The sequence below is a fragment of the Apteryx mantelli genome, chromosome 3 (genome assembly GCF_036417845.1).
Source record: "Apteryx mantelli isolate bAptMan1 chromosome 3, bAptMan1.hap1, whole genome shotgun sequence".
In the NCBI taxonomy this organism is placed as follows: domain Eukaryota; kingdom Metazoa; phylum Chordata; class Aves; order Apterygiformes; family Apterygidae; genus Apteryx; species Apteryx mantelli.
The window spans coordinates 41,097,606-41,124,497 of NC_089980.1; the positions used below are offsets into that span (position 1 = coordinate 41,097,606).

At 46.6% G+C, this 26,892-nt stretch overlaps 1 protein-coding gene across 2 annotated transcripts in view; it reads left to right on the forward strand.

Annotated features, from left to right (window-relative positions):
* Positions 1-7,965: 7,965 nt before the first annotated feature.
* LOC106485571 (uncharacterized) overlaps positions 7,966-26,892 on the forward strand; it is a 62,738-nt gene continuing 43,811 nt past the window's right edge. For both annotated transcript variants that reach the window (XM_013943982.2, XM_013943983.2), the window contains exon 1: positions 7,966-8,248. In XM_013943982.2, coding sequence (XP_013799436.1) covers positions 8,144-8,248 — 105 coding nt within the window. In that variant the 5' untranslated portion in view covers positions 7,966-8,143. The remainder of the gene's footprint in view (positions 8,249-26,892) is intronic.

Consider the following 26,892-nt stretch of genomic DNA (forward strand, 5'->3'; position numbering starts at 1 on the left):
AAAGACAAGCTCCAGGAAATTACTCTTTTATACCTCCAGGAATGCTGGCTGTGGTGTGGAAGCTAAGATGGAAAGAATTTTTCTGCATTGCCTCATTCTAATGCAATCAGGTTGTGCAGGCCATACTTTTGTTCTGCTTTGAGCAGAAGACTGGTGGCAGGGTGTTACTAGTGTCAGACTTTACTACCCATCCCTCAGACTTTCAGACCAGGAGAGGTCATCCTAGGATTGGACCTGCCTCTGAATCCCACCCTCTCACTCTGGCCTTTCCTAGCGTCCTTGGGTTTAAGCACTGACAAGGGAGTGTACAGAACCTGGGATTTCCTCCCTGGCTAGCTGTGTGAGACACACTGACACCTCTGGCTAATTCAAGTGTGACTTTCTGCTAGATGCTGCACACGTGCTTGTTGACCTGAAGCAGCTCATTGCTGCTGTGTAGCAGTTCCAGATCCTGCCCTCAGCTGATATGGAAGAACACAGAAGCAGGTCTGGGAAAACCCAAGAAACAGCCAAAACCCTCCAGCCTGCTCTCCCTTCTCCTGGCAGCTCTGGGTTGCAAGGTGATCTGGTACCGAGGCAAAGAGGTGGTCTCTTGTGCCCTCTGGGGACGGCTGGTGTATAGTACAGGCATAAGCATCAGAAACAATTTGTAGCTCTTCACACGGTTTTTCTTAGCCAGCCGGTCCATAGGTGGGGTTTATAGGACAGCAGCCCCATGGTTAATGTAGCTGTCACATCTGCATTGATCAGCCAAATCCTGCCTCTGTTCTGACAGCACTGCTTGGCTGGAAAATCTTCCTCTAGACACACAGAGACATAAGGGAGGGCTGTGTAATCAGACTTCCATAAAAAACATCCCACTCCCACCCTTTATCTGCCCTTTGTCTTAGCTTGTATTCTCTTGTCCTCCTTTTCTACCATTTTTAGTGGTAACGTGCCTGCATGCAGAGCTCACTCTTTCTGATCCCAAACTTTCCTCCTTCCCAAGGCCACTTTCATCCTTGTTTATACAGCCTTGCTGCGTGGAGAACTGTTCTAACTAAGATTTTCAGTGGATAGCTTGCAAATAATTGCCCTTAGTTGTGGGAAACTGATAAAGGTTTCAGCATTTGGCCTTGGCCTCTAGAGGAGCTTGGGGAACATACAGGTGCAATTTGCATTCACAGGGTTCAGAAAGCAGAGGGTAAGTGCCATGTGTGCTTTATTCTCGTCACAACATCTTCTAAGGTTAAGGGCCCTCTCCCTCCTTGGCCCTTAGTGATCTGAGCTTTTGAGGCAGAAGCTTCTGAAGACAGTTTGTCTTGCTCTGTAGTTAAGAGTACCTTCAAAGTGCAGTTTTACTGGATGCTGGGACCCCTTCTGTTGGCTTCTGACTGGTTTATGGCCAAATCCTGGGTCATTAGAGTACTTTTCATTTCTATGCTTATTTTAAGAGCTGTATATATTACTTCCAAGTCTTTCTCTGAGGATTCTGCTGTACTGGCACTCCCACAGAGGCCTCAGCCAGGGCTCCTGTTCCTCTCCTCAGCCTCCCTGCCATGCTGGGAGCAGCTCAGTAGTACCAGTTTGCACAGTGACCTCAGTAGACCCAGAACTGTCTTTCCCCACTGATGAACTGGTGCTTGGCAGCAGCTGGAGAAGGAGTGTAGGCTAATGGGAAGTCCTAACAGCTCTGTGAAACCTTGCAAGTGCCTGGCTGGTGTTTTTGATTATCTGATGGCAATTTGAGCTGGCCCAGCCAGGGTGCAGTGCAGGCGCAGCTTGGCTCTTGCTCTCCTTACCCATACACTGCGTTCACACCAGGAGTGGACTGCAAGGTAGCAAGTTCAAGCTTGCCTCCTCCTTGCTTTTTCTCCAAGGGATGGATTTTTTTCCCCAGTGATACTAACCTGGCTCCTTTTTCATTTTCCTTTAAGCCCTGAAATGGTTCACAACTAGAAACAGGCTCTAGATAGGATGCCGTAACTAGAGGAATTGAGAAACCTCTTTGGTGTTGAAAGCTGTGTCTTATTCATAGACGTGGGATGAGCCCAGAGGCTGTCTGGGCAGCCAGGAAGTTCCAGGAAGGAATTTCCCCCCCATTAAACTAGCAACCTTCATAATATTTTCTCTCTTCCTCTGTAGAGGCCGAGTGTGCTCATTTCCTAGCACTTTTGCTTGAGAAATTTCCTGCTTTCACAGGAACCTAGGCTCTTTCTCTCTAGAGCTGCCCTTCTAAGCAGTGTAGTTTGACATTTCTTGTCTTTTGTCTGAAAGACCTTAAGTCTGAGGCAGCAGATGAGTTGGTTGGCCCTCTCTGTGGGGGGTGGGATGTATAGAGTGGCTGTTTCGTGCCTCCTTGGACTGACTGCTCCCCACTAGCTACAGGGCAGGGCTCAGAACCACTGCAGGGACTATTACCATGAAGGTGTTTGAAAAGGAAGAGACATTAGTGAGTTGCAGTGAATGAATTTGGGGAAAAAAGGTCAGAGATCCTTTAGCCAGATGAGATGATTCCTCTCCTTCAGGGGCTAAAAGGAAGAAGCTATTAAAAGCAGGAGAACTCTTCAATTTCCTTTGTCTGTATTTCTGAGGAGCCTACACGTGGCTAACACACTGAGAACGAGGGAGAGCAGGATTACTATTACAGCCTACACCATGTTTCTCTAGGTGGTGCTGCAAACATTTGCTCCTGTGCAAACAGGCCTAGAAGAGGACCCACAACACCCCACTTGGTAGTGGGCTGCACAGACAGCACATACAGGACTAGCTTGGAGAGCATTTGTGTGCACTGCAACTTCATTCTTGCAGCAGGGTCAAGGGGAAATTTACTGTTTGTTCTGCAGAGGACTCAGAATGGCTAGTGTTAGGCCAGACATTGCACAAAGGCAAAGTCGGAGATGATCCCTTCTGGACGAGCCTACAGGCAAAGCAATTCATACACAGGGAGGAGAAATTACCTGTGGTACCATAAATGATCAATGGCAAGATCAGGAATAGAGCTCAGTGCCCTTTGCCATGCTGAACACATGCTGTAGCTGCCTTTCTTCTGCCAGTCACACTGTTCTGGGAACCATTCTCATTATTTTCGTGAACTGTCTACCTACAGGCACTGGGCTGTGGCTCAGACAGCTGGTGGATGGATCTGCACAGTAGCACAGCTCAAGGAGTGCCTGATTTTGATCTGCATCTCTCTCCAAGTGATTTCTAGGCTCAGCTTTCATCCTCCTTCTGCCTTGCCGTTCTCTCTTAACATTGCACTTGGCAAACCTTAGGAATGTTCTCCCCATGCCCGGCATTGACTGTCACTCTGATGTCCATCCTGGACATTCACCCGGTTCAGATCATACCCCAGAGGGGGTGGAAGTTTTTTTTCCAGCTCCTCATCCTTCAGTCTCCCTTGGTGTAATGAGGGAAGATGCCCAGTAGATGGCACTTGAACCTCTTGCCCAGAATGTTTCTGGCCTTTAGCTCTGGGATGTTCAGACCAGAGTTTGCACAGATGGAGCAGTTACGGCATACGGCAGGATGTGGTGAAGAGAGGCAAAAGACTAGTTTGGTGTGTGAGATGGGCTGAGCAAATCCGCAGGTGATTTCCAAGGGTGAAAACAGCATCTCTGCTCTTACGAGAAGACTTGGCCAGGCCTGCCTAATGGGGCTTTCTGCACCTACACACACTCCTGTTCTTGCATCTCACAGTGTCAGTGGTACACCCAGGGGAGGATAAGCTGCAGAGGGTATTAGACTGTCCCCCAGGCACAATGGGAGACAGAACTCAAAAGATATGTGCCTTAAACGAACCCTAGCTGCATTGTCTTCGCCCCCTGCCCATCTCCCCTATCATACTGTTTGACCAGGACTCCCAGAGAGGAGCCTCTCTGAGGGAAAAGATGTGGCACACAAAGAACTAAAGCAGTTCTCTGGGGGTGCCTTACCCGTGACAGTAACAGGCAGCAACATGTGGGTATTGTGGAAGTGAGCCGGGATCCTGGCTTAGCTCATAGCATCTTGCCCTCTTTGTCATTGCAATGCCATGTGTGCTTGCATGGATAGCTTCCCATTTGCCTCCCCTTTACTCCTCCCCCAGCTGTGAGGAATTTAAACAGGTCTTGGAGCAATGCTGAAGCAGGTGTATGGGCTTACCATAAATGTTCAGCAATGCATTTTTCATGTTTTTATCATATGACCTGAGGAAACTTGGCCCCTTTGTCTGATTTTGAGATTTGGATTTGGTTTGAACCCACTATTCAGATCAAAACTCCAGGGGTGAGAAACCCACAGGAACCAAAACCAAAGCAAAGAGATCACATGAGATGCTTGGGAAGTGAAACCACTGAATTTTGCATAGCTCCACCAGTGTGATCTAGTAACAGGCTAGGTTACAGTCTGGGGTAGTCTGGGAGCATGCAGCTAAGAGCCAGGAGATATAACTTCTATTCTTGCATCTTCCACAGCTTTCCTCTGTGACATTCAGAAAGTCAAGTAATCTTCCCCTGTCTTAGTTTTCCTCTTTGGGGATAATACTACTACTTAGCACTGGAAAATATTTTACTATCCTTGGGTGGAAGTCACTCTGATAATATTCTGCAACCCATATGCATGCTGAGAAGCAACATCTCCAGACCTCTTGGAGAGCTTCCTTTCCAGTATACAGCCATGCAGCATCATGACCTATCACATACTGGGAACTCATCTAGCATGTCAGGTCTCATCCTGGAGGCAGGGATCACATAGGAACACATATGGGGAAGATGTGAGACAGTAGGTTGCAGCCTTGCTTTCTGCAAGGGCTTTCTAAGCTATAGGGCTCTGCTAAGTTGCCTGTCTCTGGTTGCAGCACTGTGTTGCCATGTCTCTCTCACTTGGAAAAGATGCAGGATGCTGTGGATCAATGGAGAGCTTGTGAACTGTCAGTCAGCGGCTCCTGACATTGTGGGTGTGGAGCAAGAGAGAGGCCATGGTACTTTACCAGTGCAAGGGTGTGCAAGGCTAGTTAGACAGTCTGTGAGTTTATACTGAGCCTGCCTGGCTAAGCAAGTGGAGCTGAGAAATGCTTGTGGCCACTCAACATGTGAAAACACTGGGAGCAAGTGTGTATAACGTGACCTGAGAAAGAACTGTTTGTACCGGAACTTGGTTTTCCTGGCTATTCTAATTATATGAAATACAAAGCAGGAAAGAACTTGTTGCTCTGCAGGTATCTGCTGCAAAATATGGAGGCAAAGGTTGTTGAAGCAGAGTTAATACAAGAAATTACAGTGTTAGTTTCTCTCATATCATAGGTGCTATGACAAAGCATCACTGGCATTTGCTTTTGCCACTTGTCATTAGTGCCATTGGCCCAGGAACAGGTTAAGCAGCCTAGCACTGAACCCGCCAGGCTAGGGTCACTGCTGTTGTTTTGCACATTGGTGAGGCTGCATGAGTTCATGTAGAGGCTCTGAGGTGTTTGCTGGTGGGATGGCAGGTTCTGCCATTCTCTGCTCCAGGGAGCTCTTCAGCTTCTCATCTGTCCTGGGACAAGCAACTGTGCCCTGGAATGTGCCTATTCCAGCCCTTGAACACAGAGAGCTCAAATATGGGAAAGCAATCATACCCGGTAGTTAAAGCTGACTGTGGTTTATGGGTCATATATTACAGACCATTACAGAGAAAGCAAATGGCTCCAGTGCCTGAATAAAGAAATCAAAATATGAATCACCTTAAGTGACATTCACCAGGATAAAAAATTGGTAAGAGATTCTCACTTGTCAAGTTTTGGAGTGTACCTTGATTATCAGTGAGGGGTCAGGAGTAATTCTTGCCTAACATGAGATATATGATTGCCTATCTATATGGAGGCTTTATGCTTTCATCTGGCATTTTGTTCTCCTTTCTTAGAGGCAGGATGCTAGACTAGCTAGGCAAGTGATCTGATATTATACACTATTACCTGTTTTGCTGTATTCATGCAATAATGAAACCAGAAGTATCTAGAACAATGTATGGTGACTGAGAGTCATAAGATTGGAGGATGATTTCAATTTGGTATGAACTGCGGGAGAAAATGGGTTGAGAATTAAGTCCATAGTGTGAATACAGAATACACTCAGTGAATATGGTTTAACAGATGTGTTAGTCTACTTCTGCTGCCATCTTCTAAGAATACACTGTTAGAAAGGCAAAAAGGTTGTTTTCTGGCTTGGATTCTGTGCCTGTTGTAGTCCTTCAAGAAAAATACTTTGCTAACTGGAGCTGAACTGAGCCTCCTTCCTCGGAAACTAAGATGTTCTTTTCCTTTTCCACAGCCAGCAGTTTATCAGTGCTTTTTCCTTATCTCATTACAGGCGTGCTGGCTGAGAAGAGAGAATTGATATGTTAAACAGCCTGTGCTTCTTTGGAATTTGTACACAAGCTGAGACCTCCTCGATGTTTCAGAACTTTTCCCAAAGGAAAGTTAGGATGAAAGGCCCTGTTGGCCCCAAGGGACAGGTAATAGGTAAGAGGAGCCATTTACCTAGATGCTGAAATCTTCTCTCTAGCATGTAGTTGGTAGTGGCTAAAAGCCCTTTGTTATTACTGCTGGATAGTGCCTCTGTGAAGTGAGTTCGTGGCTTCCTGTGAGTTCAAAGTGGCTGGGAGTGCATCAGTTAATTCCTGATAACTTTCTTGACTGTTTTGCCAGGGTGGTGCTGGAGAATCGGCCATAGAAATGGAGCACCTTGCTCTTGCCTTAAGAAGCAATTGCTGCAGATATGTAGGGCAGTTGGTACAGTTACAGTAGCTGGTGCTGTGCCATCCTGGCTCTGCACTTGTTTGCTGTGAGAAAAAGCAGAGGTGCCAGCTTCCCTGCTTCTGTAGGCCTTTTATAAGTTGTTTGGGTGGCTTGAGGGACTCCACATAGGATACAGATTTGCTTTGCTGTAGATCACTGCTCTGAATCAGGGGATGGAATGGGTAGATCATGGCACCTATTCTGTTACCCTTTTGGTGTGAGCAGGCTGCAAGCAAGGATGCAGTACAGCATAGGCAGACATCTGTACTACATCCTGAGCAGAGCCCATTCAGGTCAGGGACCCAGGAAGTGTCACCAGGAAGAACTCCCAGCCGTACCACAGTAGGCCTGTTCAAACCCGTGCTCCACTGGTGCAGTGCTACACACCACATTACCAACCCTTACAGCACCCTCATACCCTTACTCTGTGAGGAGTATTCCTGGGGCTGGGCTCGCATCACCCCACTCGTCCAACTCTCCATCCAGGATGGAGCTGCTGCTCTCCAGTGTGAAAACCAGGCTTCCCCAGCGTGCCTGCGGAGAGCCATGGAGCAGAAAGGGCCTCCCGGCTCTCCTGAGACCGTAGCCTGTGGTTGCCGTAAGGCATCACAGCTAGCCCCCCGCCGCGGCACGGGGCCCTGCACAGAAGAGCAGGGGCAACTCTAGCAGAGCACAACTTGACCATGTCACTTCCCAGCGCAGACAGCTGAAGCAAGCGCTTACCGCTGCCGCCTGGGGACGGCAGCCCCCGGGCCCCCCGAGCACCGGGGCGGGCGCGGGGGGCGGCGCGGGGGCGGTGGGGCCCCTTTAAGCGGAGGCCCTGCCCCCTGGGCTTGACACGGCCCGCCCCGGCCGGCCAATGGGCGCCGCGGCTGCCGCGCTGTTTGTTACAAGTTTCCCGTTGCGGGCAGAGGCGCAGAGCGGCCGCGGTGCGCGGGGTGCCCGGGGCGGCGGCGGCGGCCCGACGCGCACCGGGGCGGGATGCCTGCTGGGGCAGCGCGCACCGGCGGCCGCAGCGGCGGGGGGCGCGTTAGACCGCTGCTATGAGCAGAGCCCAGGGCCTCGGCTAAAGAGCTTTGCCGTCTCAGTAAACACCCCACACCAAATGTCCCCTCGGAGCACCCTGCCAGCTGTTACCTCCGTTCTTTCTGAAGCATAACGAGGGAAAAAAAAAGCAAGGGAAGTTTTATATTTATATTTTTTAGGCATTTAAAAAAGATTCCCCCCCCCCCCCCCCCGCACGCTGAGGGCTGTGAGATAGAGTGCGGTGGGGGAGGAAAGAGAGGGGCAGAGCTGAAACCGGGCCGTCCGGAGCGTTGCCCCCCTGTGTACCTGGGGGTGCTGAATGCAAGCTCTGCGGAGCTCCTCCAAGCATAGCAGCAGCAGCTCGGCAGATGTAGATGTGTGTGTATGCTTAACCCTTTCTTGGCTCTTTGGATTTATACCATGCTGAAGATCCTCACCAAAAAGCTCAGGAACCAGAGTTTGAATGAAATTCAACCTTTCCAGCTAAAGGTAAGAACACCCAGTTTGGTCTTGGATGTTTTTTGTACCCTTCAGGTAATTAATAATAGGGATAATAAAAGCTATTAACTTTCAGTTTTTATTATGCTGGGCCAGTTCTTCTCATCCAGTGTGTTTAGTAGGAACTGGCCTAGACTATATTCTGGTTACTAAAGTCTTGTTCCTTTGCATTCAGAGTTACCCTGCACAATTCAGTGGTAACACGGAGGGGTGAATAAAGGCATATGTGTCTGAATTTTTTAGTCTAGAAATATTTATTTTAAGAAAGTTTACATTTAGCTACATAGGCATATGCCTGTATATCTAGTTATCTGTGTCTGTGTGTAATCTGTAGTCCCTAAAGACCTCAGCAGGCTAGAACTGCACTGTGCTAGGCACTGTACACAAACAATTTGCCTTAAATGCCTTTCTGTTTGTTATTTACATTTCTCTCTCTTTTGGTTCTGAAGGCCGGGATTTCAGCTGAAGTTTGCAGTCTGGCTCACTACATTGACCTGTGGCTTTTCTAACTTTCCCTAGGTCCTTGTATAGTTTTTAAAAGGCATGCTAAGATCACAAATTCAGGATAAGGAATATCCAAGCCCTTCCTGCCAAATACAAGGAGGAATTTCTGAACTGTATGCAATGGGATAAAAATGGAGTCATGATGAGCTAGTTACAAAAAGTACCAGATTCTGATCTGGTGAAACTGTTGTGAATCTGGAGGTACCAGCTCAAATCAGTGAAGTTATTCTGGACTGGCATCGGTGCTGCTGAAAGTGCAACATCTGGCCCCAAATCGAAGTGATATGGGAAAAGTAGCAGCCCTCATTGCTTGGAATGGGGGCTGGGGATCCACATACTCGACTCTAGTGGAGTCTTTTGTATGTGTTACACAGAGGCGGATTGCAGTGCGTCTGTACTTCTGCACAGTCACTCAGGCCAGGCTGATGGCAACTTTGTTAGAAACGGTACTGATATTTCCTCAAAGTTTTTTGTGTCCATGCACTTCTTTCTGCAAGGATTGCAGATTCTGTGTTTTTTAGGGGAGGGAGGATTAGATTTCTTTGGAAATAAAATAAGGGCATTGCATTAGGTTGTGGTGGACGGATTCAGTGCAGAATATCTCTGTGCAGAGGCAGTGGGGGATTTCTTTTGAATGTTATATCTTCGGGCCTTGTGGCTGTGATCACCTCCTCTATATTTACTGTTTTTCTCTTGGAACCTCAAGTTGTGAAACCACGAGAGTTTTCATAAAGAAATCTCGGGGGGATATATGCAGCCTTCAGGACACTGTGGGGGCACACAAGAAAAACTGTAGGAGTGGGTATTTGTAGCCATTTTGTTCACATTAGTGCTAGGTTTTGTGTTGCAAACAGGTGGGCTGCATTTTTGCAGCCTCAGCAGAGAAGATGGACTTAAGTTTGCAGTGTTTCTTGAAATTCTGATAAATAGACCATCAGAGGTAGCATTGCAGGCTGCCATGGGGAGTGGTACAATGACTGGTATACATGTGTATGGGCAGAAAGCCAGACTTTCAAACTCTGGATTTGCATATGTTTTGTAGGCCACTGGGGACCATGGGCGGCTGCCTCGGCTTACTCCAGCCTTGTGCCAGTGTACTAATTGCTTAATAGAGCGTGCAGTGCTCTGTCTTAAGTTTTGGGCCAGAACTCTTTGCAGGTGTGGACATAGGACAGGTATCACAAAGAGTGAGAAGAATGGGAGCTCCCTATGGCTGGACTGGACACAGACAGTGTGACAGGTCCTGGTTGCTGGTATGATCTCTCTCCACTGCCTTCAGATGCTTGTGGAACAGCTAGTCGCAAGCTGAACTTCGGTGTTTTCAGCTTCCTCACAGTCTGTCTGTGACCCATGCAGGTGTGTATGTATTCTGGCACGCATTATTTAATAGGTCTAGTCTTGCTGACCTTGAACCTAGTGAAAAGTTAGTTAGGTGTGGGCATAAAATCAGGTCTGTAGTAGTGTCAGTGGAGAATGTGGGACTAATTTTGAAAGAATAAGAATGGATCTCCATTCACAGCCCAAAGCAAGAGCTTTCTGAGCTTTAAAAAACAGTATGCTTAGCTGCTTTTCTCTTTCATTACCCGCTTGCTTTTGGACTTTATGACCTTTCTTAGAAGTTCCTAAATTCAAGGGAAAACAAGCTGCTGTTGTGTTTCTAGCTCCCAAGAGTACTGCAATCAGGCAGAGTCCCAGGAGACTGTCCTTGGGGAGGTTTTCAACTCATTTTTTGTAAACTTGGAAATTTGGCTGACCTTGGATTGGCATCCAAACTTTGGGAATGTTTTTAAGATGAAATTTCTGCCCACTGTGAAGATCTTTATTCGGTACCATCTGTCCTGAATTGGTCTAGTGTGGCTGTGGTGGGTCTTTCTAGTCTTCCCCCACTTGGTAAAGCTGAGAGGCTGCCATTGCCTCATGTAAATGAATCGAGAAGTTACACATGCTTTGGGTGCTGAGGTAATAGTTTTTTTGTGTTTTTCTTTTGTTTGTTTTTGTTCTGTTCTTTTTACTAATGTTAGTCTTTAGGCACCTGACCACTAACTCTGCTCAGAGGGCTTTGACTCAGAGGTTTGCTGGTTCATGCTAGTGTTGCTGAAGAAGTAATTGTCCCCTTACTGCCCTTTCCGCAGATATTACCATAGTGGGAAGGGAGGGATTGACTGACTGATGTGTTTGCTCCTGGTATTTCACACACTGTTGGAGCAGCATGTACTGTTAGCAGTTTCTGCTTCTGGTAAGGATGATTGGGCTGTGAAGTATGGTTGCCAGGGTTCAAATTTGCTTTAGCCTGGGAGGACTGGTCCTGCTGATCCAGCTGTCCCCTCGCTGGATGTTACTACCTCTGTTGCAGGGGTGGATCAATGGCAGCGTGTCGTCTGTTGCAGTCTGTAGGCCAGCCCATTGGCTTTGAGTCCTTCAGCTGCTGCAGCTAAATCCAAGAAGGGATTGTGAACTGGAGCCTTATGCTTCAGCCTGTTGTTCAACCTCCTGCTTCAATGGTCTGGTGTTATTTGCTAGAGATTAGGCCAGATTCAGAATTCTCTGATTTTTGGCTGACTGTTGGAAATCAAGAGGCAAAAGCAGATCTAAATTTGCAGGTTAGGGTTGGTTGGGCCTGTTCCAGAGCAGACTTTGTGGGACAGGACAAAGGAGTAAGAAAAGGGGGTTGTGCACACTGTAGTGAAATGCTTCAAATAAGGGAAGAAAAAGAAGCCTGTAACTCAAGGGCTGAATTTTTATCTGGGCCTCCAGTATTACAGTCACTACACTTTTTTTTTTTTTCATGGTTTTTGGATTGGTTAGCACTGAGAGCCTCTCCTGAAATGTAAGTCAAATTGTTCAAGATAGCTTTTTAAATATACGTTCTGGAGTTGCATGCGAGTTTGAGACCAGTATAGATTCCGAGCCTTCAGAAGTACTTTCCAACCAGAGTCAGAGTGCACTCTGCAAATGAAATGGCTTGTTCATCCCCACAGCTTGGGGGGGCAGGGATTTCTCACACAAATGCATCTTCTCCAAATCCTTCTTCAACTCTTGTGCCCTTGCATGTTTGTGTAGTGGATATAGTGTAGGTGTCTATTTTGTAAGCTTTGCTTGCAAGCAAGCTCCTTGGGGCAGGGAGCATCTGGTTGGAACAAGTCTGTGCATTGCCAGTCAAACTAAGCCCTTAATTAGTGGCCCTGGGTATTATCAGAATGAAACAGTTGGATTGTGGAGTATAAAAATTAACTGGCTGGAACACGTAGCTGAAGAAAACTAAGTACTTTGAGGGTGGCAATTCCTTCCAGCTTTGCTGTTGACACAAACAGCTTTGGAGGCAATGCAATTGATGCTTCAAACCACAGGAGTTGTTAAATTACTTTTGTACCTGGAATATTCCTTTTTGGCCTGGGCAGAGGTACTTAGGACATGTTTTGTCATTTCCTTAATGTCAATCAATGTAACAAAGTCTTATGTGGAGTCTGTTTTGGTAATGGAGAACTGCATTTTTCTGCTGCTTAATTCTAGCCTTATGCTTGCTTAAAAGGGAAGTACGGACCAGGTTCTAACGAAGCCACCCTGTCAGCTCTCCTCATGTATCCTCACAGCCTGTACACAGTGCTTATACAGCCATAGGGACCAGCAAATCATGCCAGTTATTTTCTGCTGGCACCTGCAAGTAGTCAGCTATGAGATTCTGTTCTGACTGGCCGGCCTTGACAAGTGACTGGGAGTCATCCCAGTTCTGTGTGAAGAGGGTTCAGTCATCTGTGTGCAGTGAATCTTGGGCTGGCAGGCAGTGACTCTGAGTTGCTGTCCTGGTGGTAGCTGGTTACTTTGCAGAGCCAGGGGTGTGTTCCTTAAATTTTGTCTTCTCAGCTAAAAAAAGAGAGAATCGATGTCTTTATTACTGACACAGAATAGTGCATTTTCAAAGCTCTGTATAAGGGCTTATGATTTTTGTGAATGAGGACAGAAGATTAATTTCCTCTGTTTCTTTGGGTTGACTGCTTGTCATGTGCTTGGCCAGCCACTGGTCTCCAGATTGACTGAAGAAAGCTTTGCACAGTAAAAATTTAGCTGCTTTTGTCTGCTGTAGTGTGTGAAGGTGTTGTCTTCTTCATGGGCTTTCAACATACTCAGCAAACAGGTTCATTCCTCCAGGACTGTAGGACTTGGTTTTAAATTTAAACTTTTCTTTTACTAACTGGTGGTAACATTAGACTCTTTTGGTTCATCGTAATCTCACTCAGGAGGGGGACAAGTACTTGCATAAATGTAGGTGTGCAAGTATAGTTTCGGCTTTCAAAACGCCTACTAATACGCCTCGAGTTAGGCTTGTGATAATTTGGACTAAAATGATGTTAGTTGGTAAAAAATGCCGTGATAGATGGTATTGATAGACTTAGCTGAGGCAAAGGGCAGTACCGCTAGCCCCAGACGGTCAGAAGGTATAAACTGTCGAGACCTCTGCCTGAGGCCTTGTAAAATAATAGGTTTGCAGTTCTTTCTGCTTGGCTTCTAAGTTCTGAATCTTCAGGGTTTGTCATCTTCTCTGTGCAATCATCCAACACTGATGATCTCCCATAATGACTTGATTCCAGAGTGTGCAACTTCAGACAAACAGCAAATATTGCAAGCATAGCAAAATGGGAATTTCATTGACTCTGGAGCAGTTTAATGAGACATCCTGTCAGCTAGCCTCATTTATGACTAATATGAAAATATGGAATAGATTTTTTTTTAAAAAGCCCATACGCCTGTATCGCAAAGAAATCTCATTATTTTTTCTTGCATTTTGCAATTCCTGATGTTATTTAAATGAACATTTGAATTCTGAAAATGTGATCCTATTTATTTCGTTTTTGCATTTCAGTGGAAACAGATTAGTCCACCTTGCTTTGCAGGACAGTGAAGTTCTACATAATTTTCTGTTGTCATGCACCATCTTATGGCTCCTGAATTTATGTTGCACTGTTTGAGATGCTGAAAGTTTACCCAAGCAGAAGAATGGCTTATATTTGAATTAAAAAAAGAAAACAGACCCAGGCAATCATTTATGTTAATTATGGCTCTTACAAAACTGTGGTTTGCTGGTGTGTTTTTTCTTTTTTTTTCTCCCCACCCTCACCCCCAAGGCTCACATGCCCTTAGGACATCTCTGTGGAGTGCCGAATGGGCAGGGCACCACCACTCTGCTTAGCATGCCAATCCAGCCAACTTCCCTGGCTGTCCTTGGAGCACTCCTTGGGGCACAGGAGTGTTGTTGGGATGTCTCTGTATGGGAACCAAGGGCCTATTTTGCTTTCTCAGTGGGAAATATACTTCCCCCCACAGCGTAGGCAGCGTCAACCCCTCCTACCCCCCCACATTTTTCTGGAGCCCCTGTTTTCCTGTTCACTGGGATTTGGGTTGCCAGGTGACCCAAGTCTGCCTAGCAACCAGTATCACAGGTATGTGTGCTCTCAGGGCTGTTTTCTCCTGCAGTAGCTGTTGTACGTGGCCATGGTCACAGCCTGTTTGGCCTCCTCTTACCACCACTGACCGGCAGAGTCAGCCAGCTAAGCTATTTTTGAATAGGTACCAGCACCACCCACAACCACGCAGCAGGAACACCCAGGCAGGGATTTAGAGGAAAGCCAATTAGCTGTGACCTTTATTTGCATAGAAGGCATTCCCCATGTAGCATGGACTGTGCTGTTACACAGCCTCTCTCCTCTGTGACTCAGGCCTAAAAGTTGATTGAGAGACTACGTGGCCCTATGCGACCTACACAGAGCTGTTCCGTGCCCGTCCAGGCACAGGTCTGCCTGAGCTGTGGGGACACACCACACATGTGAAGCACAGTTTGAAGACCAGTTTCTTCTGGATCTGCTTGGTCACTCCTTGAGGGTGGATAGCTCAGGGTGCCTCTGGACATTTCTCCCCTCTCTTGCTATGTTTTTCTCACTTCCCAACTCCATTATAACCTCCTCCCTACCATGGGTGGGCCTCTGGACACTGACCTGGCCTCTGTGTGTACCTTGGTCCATGCAAAGTCCAAATTGTTCCCTTGTTGTAGGACAGACATTCTGAGCTTAGGGCATCTCCCCAGGTGCTGACTGATGCAGAGGATGCAGATCTTATGTGGAGAGTGTCTCTTCTTTTTCTGTAATTACTGCCAGCATGCCAGGTGCTGGCCCAGGTAGACTTCCGCTATTCTCTCTTTGAGACAGCCCCAGCAGAATGGGACTGCTACAACAGAATACCCTTTGCCTATGTAGGCACATCTGTGAAGAGCTCATATGGTATCCTTTTTATTCCAGCCCTGATAGCTTCATGGAGGGTGAAATACTGTCGATACACATGGAGACTTCCTGGTGGACCTGGACATGGGAAAGTATCTTGCCTGGAAGATTTGCAGCAAAGTTGCTGCATAACTGCTCGTGCAGTGTTCTGGATTTTCCTAGTTGCTCTAGGATTAGCATGGCAGAACATCATCTGGGGGAGCAGGGGCTAAAAACCCAAGGAAAGCTCTCTGAGTGACTATCAAATTTTCAGGCAGTTGGTGTGGGCCAGTCTCTATTTCCAGTCCTCTTCTCCCCAGCTTGTCTTAAACAGGCAGCCTGCCCACTATCCAGGCTCACTGCAGATGTTAGTCACTGCTGCAGAGCCCCTTCAGCTTGCCAAGGCTTGAGCTGTGGTGCTGGGAAGGGAGATCAATGCCTGTGCCCCGCTGGTGTGAGACCTTCCAAATGGGTGTTGTCAGTGAGGGGATGTGGTGAAACCTCAGGAGGTGCCTAGCAGGCTTGGCAGACTGTGGGGCCATGGCTTGTCTTCCTCAAATCAGGTGCTGTTGTACAGGGCTGGGATGTCTGGGCTGGTTGGTCATTGTACCCAGCACACATGTGCCTGAGATCACCTTTGCAGCCCTGCCTGAGATCACCTCACAACCCTTGCTCCAGTGTCGGCCCATATGAGAAGACCTAGGAGTTCAGGGCTGGAAAAGCCTTCTGAGGAAGAAAGGAACCAGTGCCTGAGTCTAGGTGCTCTAAGGAGGTTTTCTGTTGGTCATGTCTCCCACTTCAGAGATGTGTTGCCCTGAGGTTTGTTGCCTGACTGCAAGGCAGATGGTCTTTATCTGAATTTAGAACTATGAAAGGGCAAAAAATGTCTGGATAAAGTACTCCCATATACTCCAACATACAGTAATGTCCGCAATGAGAGTAGACAGGCCTTGGTTTCTGATATTTCTAGGGAGCAAGCTATATTCGTTGGCCTTGAGTAGCTGATTAATTGAGTTGAGTTGACTACAAACTTGGTTTTGAGCCACTGGTTTCAGGGAGATCAAAGAATTCAAGTAGGTGATGGTGTAAAGGTCTTAACCACTCTCCCTCATTTTGTTCAGAAATGTGTCTCATTTTACTCCTTCCTTTACTCCTTCCTACTCCTTCATACTATTTCTCTGATGCAGGCTTTTTTAGTTTTTTGTTCTTTCAGAGAGATGCTTTGTTTTTTGACTGATGTCCTTACTTCTTGGCATAAGAGGCCACAATCCGCAATGCTCTTTATGGGCATAAGACAAGAGAAGAAAATTTCCTTTGGTTGAAGGGGAATTTCCTGTCTTGAGGAAAAGTGCCAGACAGGCAGCTAAATACACCAGTGTGCTGAAAGTCTGTCTGGATGTAAGCTGGGAAAATATCAAATAATGCTTCCATGTCCTATCACCCAGTTATTACACATAAAGCCAAGTGTTTGCTCCAGGCAGTTGTCTACAGCCAGACTGTTGGGGTGGGGGGCAAGAGGGGGGCTGGTGGTGTTTTATTATTATTATTTCCTAGGAGTTGGTTATTCATAAGAAATAAAAAGTTCTGTGGCCAAAGGTTGGTTAACAGGAGAGAACAGTGGTATTTGGTGTGGAACATATAAGTGACATCATTTAGAGGCTTAAAAAACGCTAGCTTCCATGTATGTATTTTTGTCCATAAAAAACCCTTCATTCTGACTTTGATAGAACAAGTCTTTCCTGAGGAAACTCCTCAGAGGTATTTTGCATTGGGCTGCAGTCCAATGCAAATTCCTCTGTCTTTCACCTGATATGGTATATGGGGTTGTCAGTTTAGTATGTAACACTTGGCTATCATGTCAGCAGTTGTCTGTATTGAGTGAGGTGAGTCTGGTCTGCAAGAACACCATCAGGTTTTGTTTTGGGTATCCACTTGTACTGTAACATTGCACATAAATATGCATGCCCTATATGGCCTATTTCCGTGAATGGACCTTAAGAGTAATGATCCCACATTAGACCTAGAAGCCTATCTCTCGCAGTGGGTGCCTGGGAAAGACTATAAGAACAGAGCAAACATACTTTGATCTCATGAACTTACAGAGACAGCAGTTCTGTCTCAGAATTAGTAATCCAGTGGACTTTTTCTTGCACCTGTCCATCTCTCCCCCTGAATCTGTGTAGAGTCTTTGCATTCACAGAATCCTGTGGCAATGAGTTCTACACCTTAACTACGTCTTGTGGAAGGATGACCTTTTGCTTGTTTTGAACCTGGCTCTTATTGATTTAATTTGGTGCTCTCTGACTCTTATATTGGAGGAGACAGTAAACATTCAAATCCTCTCTTTGTGCTGCTCATCTCTAACCCATCCCTCTGTGTGTGGGATGAGAAGACCACCTCTTTGGCCAGATTCTCCCAAGTGAGGACCACTGCAAATCACTTGATGCCTATCAGGAAAGGATCTGGCACACTGCGAGCCATGGCAAGTTTTCGCATAATGCTGACTCTGACTTTAAAGACACCTAACCAGGTGGATCAAGGGTCTGATCTTGAAGGATGATCCTACATTACTGGCTTGCTCCATGGTGAAACATCAAGTCTGATGTAAATCCATAGAGATGGAACTCTGCTTGCCCTCAGAAGGGTTAACCTGGGATTTTTGGAGGGGAAGAAACCTGAAACATTTGTGTTCTGGCCCTTGAAATGCATTTTCCCTCCTTACTGTAGGACGCTGTTCCTTGTGTTTGCAAATCTGGCTAATGTAGTTCGTTATGGCTGAGCAGAAGCGAGTGTCGAAAGAGATTTCCCAACACAGGCAGCTTCTCCTCAACTAATGAAGTATCTCACAGTGATGGCAGTTGCCCTCTTCAGGTCTTCTGAGGAGAGAATGGAAAAGCTGTTACCAGATCTATTATTTGTGCCAGCTCCTGTTAGGCTGCACTTGCCTGGCCGAGGGGGCCCATGGAATGATGGGTAGTCACTGTAAACTGTCAGAGAAGCTGGCTTGTGCAAAGGGACCTCTTCTCAGTGCAACAACTTAATAACTGAGTTAGGCTAGTGGGAATGGGGTGCAAGTTGGGAGGGGTGGGGAGACACATTCTTGTGGGCTAAGCAGGAATGATTGATCTGATAGCCATCTCTCATCCTCCCCTTTCCATGCCTGTGTGACAGATAAAATTGGCTATGCTGTAGGGGTCCTTCCACTTCTGAATGTCCCTTGTACTGGCTTCACCTTATGTCTGAGAGGGTTGTCTGCCTGTGATAAATAGCATGTATTTTCATCATATTCAGATGGAACTGAACTCAGCTCTGCCATTCAGCCAGTTCTCAATCCACCTCACTGTTCGCTCATCTAACCCACACTTCCTGAGCTTGTCTATGAGGATGTTATGGGAGACAGTGTCAAAAGCCTTGCTGAAGTCAAGGTAGACGACATCCCCTGCTCTCCCCTCATCTACCCAGCCAGTCATTCCATCATAGAAGGCTATCAGATTGGTTAAGCATGATTTCCCCTTGGTGAAGCCATGCTGACTGCTCCTGATCACCTTCTTGCCCTCCACATGCTTAGAGATGGCTTCCAGGATGAGCTGCTCCATCACCTTTCCAGGGATGCAGGTGAGGCTGACTGGCCTGTAGTTTCCTGGTTCGTCCTCCTTGCCCTTTTGAAGACTGGAGTGACATTGGCTTTCTTCCAGTCCTCAGGCACCTCTGCTGTCCTCCATGACCTTTCAAAGATGATGGAGAGTGGCCTAGCAATGACATCCGCCAGCTCCCTCAGCGCTCGTGGGTGCATCCCATTGGGGCCCATGGATTTGTGGGTGTCAAGTTTGCTTAAATGATCTCTAACCCATTCCTTCTAGACCAAGGGAAAGTCTTCCTTTCTCCAGCCTTTCTCTCTTGCCTGCAGGGTCTGGGATTTCTGAGGGCTGGTCTTAGCAATAAAGACTGAGGCAAAGAAGGCATTCAGTAACTCTGCCTTCTCTGTATCCTTCGTCACCAGGGCACCCACCTCATTCAGCAGCGGGCTCACATTTTCCCTAGTCTTCCTTTTGCTGCTGATGTATTTGAAGAAGCCCTTCTTGTTGTCCTTGACATCCCTTGCCAGATTTAATTCCAAATGGGCCTTAGCCTTCCTTGTTGCATCCCTGCATACTCTGATGACGTTCCTATATTCATCCCGAGTGGCCTGTGCCTTTTTCCACATTCTGTATACTTTGTTCTTCTGTTTGAGTTTTGCCAGGAGCTCCTTGCTCATCCATGCAGGTCTCCTGCCTCCTTTGTTTGACTTCCTACTCATAGGGATGCACCGATCTGAACATGGAGGAAATGATATTTGAATATTAACCAGCTCTCTTGGACCCCCCCTTCCTTCTAGGGCCCTCACCCATGGGATTCCTCCAAGTAGGTCCCTGAAGAGGCCAAAGTTTGCTCTCCTGAAGTCCAGGGTTGCGATCCTACTTGGTGCCCTGCTGCCTCCTCGCAGGATCCTGAACTCCACCATCTCATGGTCACTGCAGCCAAGGCTGCTCCCAACCTTCATATCTCCAACCAGTCCTTCTTTGTTTGTTAGTGCAAGGTCCTGCAGCACACCTCTCCTTGTTGGCTCCTCCACTACCTGTGTCAAAAAGTTATCATCAGTGCTCTGCAGGAAGCTCTGGGACTGTTTGTGCCTAGCTGTGTTGTCTTTCCAGCAGATATCAGGGTGGTCCTGATGATGACAGATGATGACAGATATCAAGTCCCCCATGAGAACCAGGGCCTGGGATCGTGAGGCTACTTCCCGCTGTCTGTAGAAGGCCTCATCAACTTCCTCTTCCTGATCAGGTGGCCTGTAGTAAACACCCACAACAGTGGCACCCATGCTAGCCTGCCCTTTAATCCTTACCCATAAGCTCTTGACTTGCTCTTCATCCACCCCTAGGTAGAGCTCGATACATTTCAGTTGCTCTCTCACATAAAGAGCAACTCCACCACCTCGCTTTCCTGGCCTGTCTTTCCTAAAAAGTACATAGCCATCCATGACAGCACTCCAGTCATGCGAGCTATCCCACCATGTCTCTGTAACTGCAATGAAATCATGGCCCTGCGACTGCACACATATCTCTAGTTCTTCCTGTTTATTCCCCATGCTACATGCATTGGTGTACAGGCATTTCAGGGAGGTAATTGAGCATGCAGGTTTCCCAGGAGGGGTGCAAGAGGATCCTCCATAGTCATGTCCCATGCACACTTCCCCAGCTGCATTCACCTGTTGGAGGCATCCTGACTTGAGCCATGTTTTGCTGACTACCCTGTCTCTGTAACTTTCCCCTTCCCCCATCTTTCCTAGTTTAAAGCCCTCCTTACCAGGCTGGCCAACCTGTTGGCAAAGACATGTGTGCCCCTCTTAGTGAGGTGGATCCCACCTCTTGCCATCAGTTGTCGATCTTCAAACAAGGTCCCATGGTCATAGAAACCAAAACCCTGTTGCCAATACCAGTGGTGCAGCCAGTTGTTGACTTGGAATCCATTTACTCCTCCTCCCATCCTTCCCCCTCGCTGGCAGGATTGAGGAGAAAATGACCTGAGCTCCCAAACTCTTGACTGCCGTTCCCAGAGCTCTGAAATCCTGTTTGATGGTTTCCAATTTGCCCTTGGTATCATTAGTGTGCGCATGGAAGAGCATCAGAGGGTAATAGTCTGATGTGTGGACAAGCCTTGGCAGTCTTTGTATGCCATCTCATATTTGAGCCCCTGGCAGGCAACAAACCTCTCTAGACAAGAGGGCAGGTCGGCAGACAGGTGCCTCTGTCCCCTGCAGCAGGGAATCACCCACAACAATTGCTCGCTGCTTCTTCCAGGTGTTCCCGCAAGACACAGGGTCTGTCCGCCCAGTTGCTTCCCTTGAAGCCATGCCCAGCTCCTCCTCAGCCTGAAGGGCACTAAACCTGTTCCTCAATTGCAAGTCTTCAGGAGGAGTAAGAGCCTTTCTCCTCCTTTGAGAAGTGATCAGTTTCCAGCCTTCTTCTACAGTGTTATGATGTACCGTTTCACATGGCACAGAGCCCTCCGGCAGCTCCACTGCTGTGGGGGGTTGGGATTCCTGGAGCTGTATGGTCTCTGAGAATACCCTGTCTATCTCTTGCTCATCTTCTCAGATGATACGCAGCCTGCTTACTTCCTCCCATAACTCCTTTACCTGATGACACAACTCATCAACAACAGCGCACCTTCTGCAGAAGAGCTGTCTGTTAGCCTAGGCCTCATGGAGAGGCCCCAAGCACTCTCTGAAGCCTGAAACCTGTAGAGCTGCATCAGCTGTCAGAGGGTCTGTCTGTGTCGAAGCCTCTGACACAGCTGATGCAGCGACTCCAACAGCTACTGGGGAAGGTGCTCTGCGGCGTGTCATGACTGTATCTGAGGAAGCATACACTACTAGGATTGGAAACAAAGGTGCCTTCTTGCACCCTTCTGCACAAACTGCTGAGCGTATTGCTGCCTCTGTTTGCTGCACTCTAGGCCTGACTCTTATATAGGCCTCTCTCTAGCACTGACTCACAGGGTGCTTGACCCACCCTGATCAAAGGCCCCAGCTCCCTCTGATCAGTGGCAACCAAGAGAGCTCATTAGTGGCAGCTACACCTAGCTAGAGCTTCTCCCAGAAGTTAAGGCCTCCTGTAGTTGTCCTTGCCTAGATCCCCTTTCCTGTTAGCAGCAATCACCCTCTAGTTCCTCGGGGGTCCCAGAAAGCCCCCACAACTTCCAGCAAGTTCCTCAAAAGTTCTAAGCAGAGCCCAGACACTGTTGCGCAAGCTGCTGCGTCTGTTCGCTGCCTCTGTTAGCTTCCTCTGACAGTGTTCAGAGCTGAAGTTCAGCTGGAAATTAGAGGGAACCAAGTCACCGTAGCTTAATGTAGGTGGATGAGGCCCAGGAATGAAGGTGGAGCTATAGTTTTTAATTCTTCAGGCTCCTCCTTGTCTTTCTGGACTGCTGTGCTGTGTGGTGTTAACACTGCTGTGTGACACCATTCCTGCAGGGTGCGAGCAAGGGGAATGTTAGGGCTCCCTGCTGTGAACTGTCAGAGGTGCTGACCTCCTTTGCAAAGGGATCTCTTCTCAGCACAACTGCTTTGTAGGTTGCTTCTTCTGTTTCTGATGCTTTATTGCTGTTTTTTTTTTTTTTTTTTTTTTGCTAATTCCCTTATGAATTATATATGTAAAATGCTGTCTTCACGCTTGTAGAATGAGAAATACAACAGGTGGATAGTAGTCTTCCAAGAGAGTCCTTAAAACTTGGATATGGATAAGCTATAAATCTCTTCATCACATCCACAAAGCCATGAGTGGAGTCACAGAGGTGGAGAGAAACCTATTGTGTGGCTCCTGCTACATGCACATGACCGCTGGCTGAGGCCAGACGAACTGGGCATTTTTACCGAGCAGAAACTGAATGGCGGAAGGAGAGTAGGAAACTTGCCAGAGACTTGTTGGAAAGTGATGCATCTGGAAGCTTCACTTACAGGTAGAAGTGGAGTTGGAGGGGTGTGGGGTCTCTGTCACCATAATTAGTGTTGTAAACCTTAACCTGCCCCTTCAGCTAATGACATAGTTTTGAGACATGCAAAAATTCTTGCTACCAGAAAGGACAATGTATATCACAATATGGAACTGTAGCATTCCCCTGGCCCACGTACAGCAGAAGTAGTATTATTCAGTAAAGCATAGTGGTCCAGGAGGACAAGAAGGAACTTAGAGGATTGAAGGCTGTATTTTCACCTTTGTTATCAGGCCACATCCATCTGCTGAGTGAGGGCTGTGGTGACTTATTACCATCTCTAATTTCAGTTGTTGTGAGCTGCTGAACCCTGGCCCTGAAGATAACTGCAGCAATATTTATATAAAGAGGTTTTGGTTCTTGTACTGGCTTGAGTTTGTCTTGAGTGAGATTTAATAGAGGGATCTTGGCTAGTCTATTCTAAAAATATTTGCTCAGAGCTTCTGAGAACAGACCCATGGTGGATAGGAATCAATGGAAGAAGCTGTTGCTGTGATTCATCTGATACAGGTGTGTAAGACCAGATCTCTAGCTGTCGTAAAACAGTGTAGCTCAACTGTAGGCACCAGCTGAATTCTGCTCCCTGTGATCCAAGACCATTAGATCTCTGCCATTTCTGGTGACTTACAGAGTGTACATGATCATGCACCATGGGCTCATTAGTGATGTATATTGTGCTTCTCTGGAACAACAGTGAGGCATTGGGACTTGTTGCTCTTTCCCCAAAGCTCCTGATGCTTTTGTCTTTGGTCCTCCCCTGCAGAATATTCCCAGCTTAGCCCTGAGAAGGGCAGGGAGAAATCTAGAAACGGGTGTTTGATATGGATTCTGACTGCTGCAAGAGAACTGATGTGGGGGAGATGGGAGTTGCAGAGAGTCCAGCTGTGCTTTGCAGTTTTGGCATGAACAATATTTTGACTGGTCTTTTTGGGCCCCTTCCCAGTGCTGAACCCAGCCACTGTGCTTGGGAAGTTGACTCTGCATGGAGTTCTCTGATTCACTCTACTTGCAAATGAGTATCCCAAAGCCCAGGGCAGTGGCCTGTCTCCTCTGTACTTCCAGTCAGGTTTGGCCACAATTGTGACTTCTTTCCAGGAGCCCTAGACATTAGATAAACAAACTCACGATGCAAACAGTGTCTTCAAAACAGGTATTAATTTTGTCCATGGGAATACAGGAGAGTGAAGGAGAAGACTTAAAGCAATAAACAGACAACATGCATACGCGTGTGTGTGTGTGTGTGTGTGCAGACAAACACACACACACACACTCATGCACATCCTTACTGTTCTCTGTAAGCCTAGCATTTTCCTTCCTCAGGATCTAGGTAGCCTGACTTAAGCCCATGCTTCTGGAAATCAAGATTTGTTCTGTCCCACTCTGAACAGAAGCTCAGTTTTCATGCTCTCTGGTTAAGAACTTCCACCAACTTGCACCCTGAGAGTTGCTAGTCACAGTGTTACTGCAGGCATGATACCCTGCAGCCTACATGCATTCCTGATGCAGGCTGGGAAGCAGGGGAGCAAGGAAGGAGGGAGCCCTGCTGCTTCAACTGGTACAGAAAAAAACTTTAGTGATGGAAGAACAGGATTTTTCCAGCTTGAGGGGAAAAAGTGAGTGAGTGAAGAGGCTCTTCCAGTTCAGTTCATGGAAGAACTTCTCCCCCTACCTTTTTCCATCACAAAACAGCTTGTGTCACAGATGTGTTTAAGTATCTTCAATAACTGCATCATGGGGTATCCTGCGAACAGTAGGAGCAAACTCTGCAATCAGCACAGGAGAAGGAACTTTGTGTTTCCCTCTCTCTCCTCCCTAATGGCATAGAAACATACTTCCCCCAAATTTGGACATCCAGATCAATGCTGGTTGAAATGGCTAGGCAAATGGTTCTTCATTTACACCCACATGCTCACCAACATTGCTTCTGTGCTCACAGATGCTCACACGTGCATGCTTCTACAACACAATACCGCTTCATTCAGTGGAATGCTTTTGAGGAGAGGAAGTGTTATTGTTAAAGGCTAGGAGTAGTCAAGGAAGAGTATTTATCTGTAATTAGTCAGAGGATTGTCTTTTGGTTCCCTGTATCCTTTTAGTCACCGAAAATTCTTGTTATCCCTAGACAAATGTCTAGTCCCCTTCTCAATCTTCTGCTAAACTTTGTCTGTGTGGTATGGCAAGGAGTTTTAAATGTGAACTCTACGAGGTTAATATTCAGTCTGCTACGAAAGCTGGTGTTCTGTTAGGCTTGGAACACAGGAGCTAGGGTCTCGTACGTGGCAGCTGGTGGAGTTTGGAATAATTCAGTTTCCAAAACCATGATACAGTTTTTGAAGAATTTACTAATACTAATAAAAGGAGAATTTAACAGTATTAAAATAGAAGACCTTGCTAAATGACAAATGAGAGGAAATCATGGTGTCTGAAAGACAAGAAGACCAAGCAGAAGGGTATTATATGTGCATGTATATAACCCACACCGTAAAACACCCCACAAAATTGGAAATGAGAGGGCTTATGAAAGACAGTGTATGTTATGGGACATCAGAGGCAGTATGACTTTTGAGTCTTGTCTTCTTTTAACTTCATGCATGTGTAAACTGCACAGTTGATAGATTTTAAAGCTTTTTTGTAGTTAGCCTGTGGTGTATATTTTGAAAATATGGCAATTTCTTATGGGTAGTCTGTAGCAAGGATATAATAAACTCAGTGGGGATAATGAGATGAAATTGAGATAAGTAGAAATCAAGCCTGAATGTCAGGAGAAATGTGCTGTGGTGAGATGATCTAAGAGAAATGATGGGAGTTAGGAAGAATGGCTGAATAGGTGTCTCTAGTTGCCTTGATTCTGAAAACAGTGCTTAATATATTGCTCATAAAAATCCCAGTTGGTCAGAAGAGTGGGTGCTCTTTTTTCCCCTCCCCAAGGCTAGCATCAGGAAGATGATTAGCATGACTGTGGGAGCCCCATTTTTCTATGAAGCCTTTCGTATTGTCCTATTCACTTTAATTTCTTTGGGATATACAAAGGGATCAAATCCACAGACTCAGTTTCTTCTTGTTTGAGAGAGACTTGTCTTCTCTCTTGAAGGTGCTCTGAACTTCTAGAGAAGCATTCAAGGCAGTTCAGGGTGAATTAGTCTTGGGCTGCCTGTGAGACCAGGGAGAGATTACTGGAAATGAGTTGTCTATGACGAGACTTAGGGCTGGCTATGTTGTGTTTGTATGGGGAGAATTGTATATATTGGAAAGTCAGGACCAGTAGATATAAAGACCTTCAAAATGTCAATCATTGACTCAAATCTGGCTCTTGATTTTAATCATCTCAAGCCAGTGATATTGTGTGGTAGCTCTTTGACCTATATGTGCTAGATGTTGCTGCCTCATTTTTGGAAGCAGTGCCATGCCCTGTATTGACATGTACACAGTGCAAACAGTAGAGCTGATTAGTTTCCCTTGCAGTACTGTCAGAGCCATTAAACCTCATTGAAAATCCTGCCACATCCAAGGGAAGGGTTTTTATGTGGGAATGAGCCATGAACTAAGGTCAGTACCTCCCAAGTTAGAATTGGAGCCTTAGCTTTTATGTTGAAGACCAGGCTTCTGTCTCTTTGTACAGCACCTAGCATAATGGCACCTCAGGCTCAGCTGGCACCTCTATAAACTACCATGACATAAACAAGGTATTATACCTGCTCTGGGGACAACTAGAAGCTGCTAATTTGGCAATATTCCTCAGCACCAGCTGCCTTTATTAAATAACGTATGTGTGTGAATACATACAATAAAATTGTAGTTACTGTAGAAAAATAATCCCCTGTGTTTACTTCAAGAATATTAGAAATCAGGATAAATCTGTGCTACTTTCCCCATTCATGATTTGAGAGCTGGAAAAGCAGTTTAAAAGAGACCAACAAGATAGGAAAATATTTTCTAGCTTCTTACAGGGCAATGTAAATATAGAAGGACAAAAGGTACCTCTAAAAGGGGAGGAGGAAAAAGGTGGCAACAAACTTTTGCATAAAAAAAACCCTGGAGGATGGTGACAGAGTAGGTGGGTTGACTTAACAGCTGTCAAACTCCATGTCAGCCAGGATTTCTCTGCTATTCCTGTTATTTCTCTGTATTTGGTGTACATGTCTTCCCCTCACAGGCATCCAGTTAAGTGTAGTTGCTCTTTTGGGTGCCAATGAGGTCAAAACACTCTGAGGACGTTTCCTTAGGAACAATGGTGGAGGCGAAATGGGTTTGTATCAGTGTAATGGTTGCATGCTGCCTCACCTTCTATAAAAGTTAGGAACAGCACATCAAACACTTTTAAAATGGAAACACAGCATGTAACCTTTTGAA